This window comes from Orbicella franksi, chromosome 4 (genome assembly GCF_964199315.1).
Source record: "Orbicella franksi chromosome 4, jaOrbFran1.1, whole genome shotgun sequence".
Lineage (NCBI taxonomy): Eukaryota > Metazoa > Cnidaria > Anthozoa > Scleractinia > Merulinidae > Orbicella > Orbicella franksi.
In genome coordinates this window covers 26,070,945-26,077,257 of record NC_138148.1, presented here as the reverse complement: position 1 = coordinate 26,077,257, position 6,313 = coordinate 26,070,945, and the positions used below count along the sequence as shown (strand labels likewise).

The window sequence follows — 6,313 nt, the reverse complement described above, 5'->3', positions numbered from 1 at the left end:
ACTCCTCCGCATGAGCCTCCATTTCAAGTTAGTTCCAGTCCAATACCGAGAATACGAAAATCGCCTATTTGTTCCAAGACTTTTGTTCACGATTGTGAGTCCTTCACTTTCTGTATTCACAAACCTGATCTGCTGGTGTTCCTAACATGGCGCACGAGTGTCCAGGACACGTGTGAGAAACGCGCCGCGCGAGGGTCATTTTTACGACATGCGCGTGTTTACATTGCGTGTTCAAGTTTTACAAAATTTATTCAAACACATTCCGTTTTTATTTTGTATGCTTTCTTACAAAACTCCGTGGTTAAAAACTGCCCCTGTTTCCTAGATAACAAAAAAACTAAAAAGTAAGAAAAGAAGTTAATCTGATTTCTAGTTTTTCATCCAGTCGTGTGGAAATCTTGTCATTCTAAGGAAAGTTCAGAGATTAGTGTGCTGAAAAGATTAGAAGCCGAGTTTTACTCCTAGCCTTTACAGTCCATAACACTTTTTAGAAATTATATCTTACATAAATTATTCGTGCATAACACTTTTTGTCATATACTTTTGAAACAGAGCACTTTTTCATTGTCTACATAGCCTCACCCAAACACGAGGGGATTCGGAGAATTCGAGACAGTTATGCAAACCTGCGACGCAGTCAAGGACTTGAATAACTTTCGAGAATTCTATCAATCCCCCGAAAGTTTAGATGAGGATGTGTAACCACGGAAAAGTGCTCTATTGCTTTTATAAAACATTTCTCAAAAATACGCGCGACTCTAAAACTTCCGTGTTTACATACTCTCATCTAAACACACCTATCAACCAATGAGAGCGCGCATAGAATCTCGCGTATTTTCTAATTTGCTATATTTTTAATATAGCGAAGTTTACCAGAAAGATATATATAAACAAGGTGAGAAAATACGTATCACCAGCCGTGGTTTTCTAATGTGAAACGTGCTCTGCTGAAACCAGAATAGAGTTGACCTTGAGCTAGTCCTGCTGCTGTGATAAAACGTAAAATGTCTTCTGTGTGTAACGTGCCCAGTACGTATTCTTCATCCCACTCAAATTTCAGTTTGTTTCCAGTTCTTCCCTTCTTTCTCCAGGGAGAGGGAAGACGTTCAGCCTAGTCCCCAGGGCCTTCTCCTCGACGATTTTCAAAGTGGAGAAAGGCCCTGGCCCTGGGACGAGGTTGGGAAGAAGTTAGACCTTGCAAACGAGGTTGACTCTAATCCTCAGTTTTCCCGCTTCAGTTTATGACCTAACCAGCCGACGGGCATATGACCAAGAATCAAACCATCTTTCCTCATAACTTCACCCCTGGAGCGGTATATAAAACCACTGAAACTCGAGCTCTTGGAGCCAACGAACAACTTGGCGTGAATACAAATCACTTGATCGTGTAGTCCTTTGATGTCCATGTCGAAAGAACGCTCCGTCGGCTTGAAAAACTCGTCTGAGAAATACAGTTGATAGCCCGCTTGCTGGAACGGCTCGAACCAGTTTTTATCTGGCTCGTCTGTGGCGACATACAGAGCCGAAGAGACATTGCGGAATTCTAGGCGCGCCATGTTCTGCAGCCAGTAAGATGGCGCCATGTTCGCGCTAATCTTGTGGTCAGTTCTTCTGACGTGTATGGCGTTAAAAGGGCGCGGGAGTATAGATAAAATTTGGAGCGCTTTCTCGTAAATCTTTGGTGAAAACCTCACGCTATTGAGAATCCAGCGCTGCGCTAAGATAGCATTCTCTCTGTGGAAAAACCGAACATTTGCCTTGTAACTCGTGTCCTGAGACAAGTAGATAATATCGGCTTCTACATTTTGAAGCTCACTTAAAATTCCACGAATTATGGGCTTGTGCGCGCGCACGTGTCTTTTCATCTCCCGCGGGCACGCCCGAACGCTTCTCGAACTGTTGTTAGAGACAAATTCAATCCCTCGGGTCAAATTCTTGTTTCCCGCGGGAATAGCATCAACCCAGAAGCCTAAAGCATCTGAGTGACAAACACGATGCCATTTCAAATTCGAAAATGTCGCTGAGAACTCTTTGTGATTTGTTTTTACTTCGTAAACGTTTACTGTGTTACGCATGCGCTTGAGATCGAGAACCTGGGATATGGGTACCAGATCTTGCTCGGTCATGCAGTTGTAAACCCAATTGATTCCCCATCGTTTTTCTAAGCTTCTCCACTGTGCAAGATTTTTCCGCCTCGAGGAAATCGTCATGTCGTGCGACGCCACTGGATGCACGATTAATGTTCTGTTGAGCAACTTGGCTATGATAAGTGCATTTTCAAGGGCAATACGGTGATTATTCCACCCGCCATCCGGAGGTTGATAAGTCAAGTATAAACGCCTTGAAGTCTGTACACGGGATTTTGTCACCTCGTTATGCGATTGTTCCTCTTTTCCTCGTTTTCCACGCCCATGTGAAAGGTTCAGTGCACGAACCCGCCTTGTTTGGGCAGGTATCGGCCCCTGCCGGTCTTGCAATGATAACAAATAAAATTGTGCAGCCATAAGAATCAAAGCCGCCAAGAGCTGTGCAAAAACCACCAAATGGAAAAGCCTGGTCATCGAAAGATCGGAGCGTTCAGGGGTATGGCAGGATAGCGAGACTGTTGCAACTGGCCCTCAGAGTCTAAGTAAATTCTCTTTCTCCATTTTTTTCTGGCTCCAGACTGATTTCCATTTGAAACTGGACCGCAGGGGAGAGATGACGACACAATTGAGATAATTTGCTCTTTTTTCTTCCACAATGGCAGCAGGTGGTCAGATTGCTGTAAGCAATAAGCCTCACAATGATAGTATCAAAAAGATCCATTTGATTTTCAGCGATTTTTGTTGAATAAGCTAAGATTTTTGTGGCGTGTAGAAATTCAGCTTTGAGGTAAACAGGCCACAGATTGCCAGGTGTGCTTGGAGAATATGAACGACAGGTGTCTGTTTACTTATTGACAGCTTTTCGTGTTGTCTTTCCGCAGAACATGACCGCTTTCATCGGCGACTGAATCTTGCTTCTTTATAACGCGAAGGTCAAGAGACATATGCAATCATCTACATGAAAGATAACTTCTAGATTAAGAATATAGCTATAGTGCGACAAGTTTATTCCGTTCTCTCCAACGCTAAACATATTAAGTTTTATGATCGAGTACTCTTGACCTGTGTTTTTTGTTTCTTCACTTTACGTTCTACTTGACTGATATCCGAAAATTGGACTTATCTTCGAGGAAATTGAGGTTGATAGCGACTGATTGCTGTCTTAATTATTTCGACTGATTTCATCGACTTAGATTAGATCTATTTGGTATGAAAATTACAAGAGTCTAGCGAAATCGCACTAGACTTCTTAAAAAAGGATGGTCGAGTAAAACGTCATTTTTAATCTAGGTAAAATAATTATCAAACTCAACTTGGACTTAAGATACTTTGTTTCAAATAAAAATTCTAGTCTTTTGGGTTCTTACTGGAGGTAAATACTGAGTATTTTGGTGAGAAAATCATTGTAAATGGTGTATGAGAAGTGTGATTTGAAACACTACCTGAGGACAGGTTTCGTTTTAAATTTCGCCATGACCAAATCTTTCAGAAACATTAGACGGTGTTGGCTGCTTAAATCGTGGGAAATCGCATGAGATAATAAACAATAAAAGCTTTTACAACTGAAACTTGGACAAAGCGAATGAAATCGAGAGCTCCGTGCCCCGCCTAAAATCCTTTTAAGCCGAATAGAATATCGCTCATTGCATGCACTCATTGTTAGGTTCTGCAATTATTTTCTCTGGAACTTCACCAAATCGTCCGTTTACCCCGGAAAATCATTAAACTTCTGTTGAGTCAATAAACCACTGTTTATCTTAATGGTTTCTTTCAAGGAAAAAATAAATCGCATGACTGAACTGAAACAAGTAAAACTGGCTTTTACGGCAAGTTTAACACAAAATCAGTTGCTTCTTAAATGGGTTTTTGTTCGCTCCAAGGAAGATATTTTGCCCTAGGGCATTCACGAAAGAGCAGGAAAAAATTCTGCCCCCACGTACAAGTTATTGGAAAAGTGACAGTGAAAAGTTCGCCGGTGAGAGCAACTTTACCTACCGCCTGGACAGGCGCTGTGGCGCCTGAAATCTTGACGGCATAGCGGAAATGAAAACAACTAGCCGCCCTCGAGCCAATTCGCTCGATTGCCAAGCGAATGGAAGGAAAACTCGGAGCAGAAATTCCAATGTAGAAATATCAAGTTTTGGCAAAATATGTATTATTTTCACGTTTTTTCTCGTAATTCTTTTATGATAACATAATTGTTCTCTAGATAAAACCTAATGGGTTCTGGTAATCGTTGGCCGAATTTTTCGCGATTTTATAAAGTGGAATTTTCCCCAAGGAATAGAGGACCTTTAATAAAGATAGTTATTGATTCGTTTTGCGTTAATAAGTTTCATTAAGACTCAATTGCATTTTAGTCCAAAAAGCTCCCTAAATCGCTTTGTTCAGTGCATTTCCTCTCAAATAAACATAAAACATAAAGCAACATAAACGAAAACCAACGAAGCTTCTACGACCTACGTAAAGATTATGTGACTTAAGGCTTAGGTATAAATTGAGCCTATTTTCGTTTTTTCTCAGTTTAATAGCTTACTCAAGTTAAATAGTTTGTTTAACATCTCGGATTGAAGAATTGTTGTACTGTTAATTGAGAATAATTGTCTTTATTGACCTGTTTCACTGAAGACCGAGACATGGTAAATGAAACGAACGGTTCAACGTTTGAGTCAACCGGTGGTCATTTCAGACTAAATAGATTTGTTTTATTGGGTTACTGCTCTCAAGAGCAAGGAAGAAGGCAAAATTATGTCATTACGCTTCGGAAGCTTGAAAGTTCAAAGGAAAAACATCTCCTTCTGACATGAAAAAGTTTTGGGACTACTTTGATAGGTCAAGTACGTATTGCTATTGGGTATTGTTATTGCCCGGTAAATAAGCAGAACACCTGTGATACAGTCAACAGATGTCGCCGAGTAGACTAACTATAGAAAACCACAATCATTAGAGGTTTCAAATCTTCATAATTAGTTTACAAAAGGAAAACGTCTTGCTGAAACTCACTTTCAAGAACCTTTAAATATTTACCATTGCCTGTTAATACCTTGTTTTTTTGTCATGATCTCATATCTTCTCCTGTATTAGTTTTAAGAGTCACGTACTTTTAAAACCGCCCCCTCTTTGCGTGAAAACTTCGGAAATTGGAACGCTGAGTTTTGCTACAGACAGATGAATTAAATTGCTATTGAATGTACTGACCACGCGTTGACAGCCGAGGGAAACTCAGCCAGACAAGCAGCCGGGAACATGCAATTAACAAACCGGAAGCTTGTAATGGGCTCTTGACTATAAAACAAGCAATAAGTGTACGTTTCTTTACTTGTCAAGTAGTGGGGAAGGATCGCGGATAAGCCAGTAAGTTGTGATTTCCTTGTTTTGTTAGCCACGAAATTAGTGCTGAATTTTGCTGTGTGATTCTCTCGATATTTTTCTGTATTTAGCAGCTTTAGAATATTCATTCTCCGCTGTTTAGCGTTGATCTTATTTTTCCGCACTATTGTATATTTCGCTGGTCACATCCAAATCTAATTAACAACATTCCTACGGAGAAAAACTGTAGAAAAGAAGAAAACAAACAATGTCTAATTTTTCGATGCATTTTGTATTAATGATAATCGACAGTTTTTAAATCTATCCCAAGATCTTTTAGAGCTGATTTTTCTGTGTGAAGGCTCAAATTCGCTGTTAGCGAAAAAAAAAAAAAAAAAAGAAGAAAGGAAAAGAAAGAAACAGTGTCATTTCAGCTCAGTTGCCTCTACACGGGCACGATCGTAATTATAGAGGCTGGTTAATAATAATAATAATTATATATTAAAAACGCCGCTTTGCTTTGTAATATCGACTGACTACACTCTACGCTGAAGGAATTTGAAAACGCAGCTTTATTTCTACGGTTTGACCTACCGTCCACACTAATCCGTCACGAAAACGGAGCTTTTCGAAAACGCTCTTCAAACCGGAGGAATTTGAGACCGTCGGCTTTTCGTTTTCGAGCCGGGACAGAAGACAGTTTGAAAATGGGGCTTTTTGAAAAGGGGTGACCTCACAATAATCACGAGATTTCCTTGTCAGTGTTTTCCAAACACAAGGCCAAAATGACTGGTGATTGTTGCGCGTTTTTAAACTCCTCGGCGTAGTGTGGACGGAAAACATTTGACGCTTTTTCAGAGTGCATGAAGCCTCCGTTTTCAAATTCCTCCGGCGTATTGTTGACGGGGTGTCAATTT

General features: G+C 40.4%; 1 protein-coding gene across 1 annotated transcript; it reads right to left on the bottom strand.

Annotated features, from left to right (window-relative positions):
- Positions 1 to 738: 738 nt before the first annotated feature.
- Positions 739 to 3,096, bottom strand: LOC145485151 (uncharacterized). The gene has a single exon (XM_081463842.1). The coding sequence runs from the start codon at positions 2,559 to 2,561 to the stop codon at positions 1,221 to 1,223; it is 1,341 nt and encodes a 446-aa protein (XP_081319968.1). The 5' UTR covers positions 2,562 to 3,096; the 3' UTR covers positions 739 to 1,220.
- Positions 3,097 to 6,313: the final 3,217 nt, after the last annotated feature.

What these genes read in the sequence shown, in the direction of transcription:
- LOC145485151 (XM_081463842.1), bottom strand. Translation starts at nt 2,561, where the DNA reads ATGACCAGGCTTTTCCATTTGGTGGTTTTTGCACAGCTCTTGGCGGCT.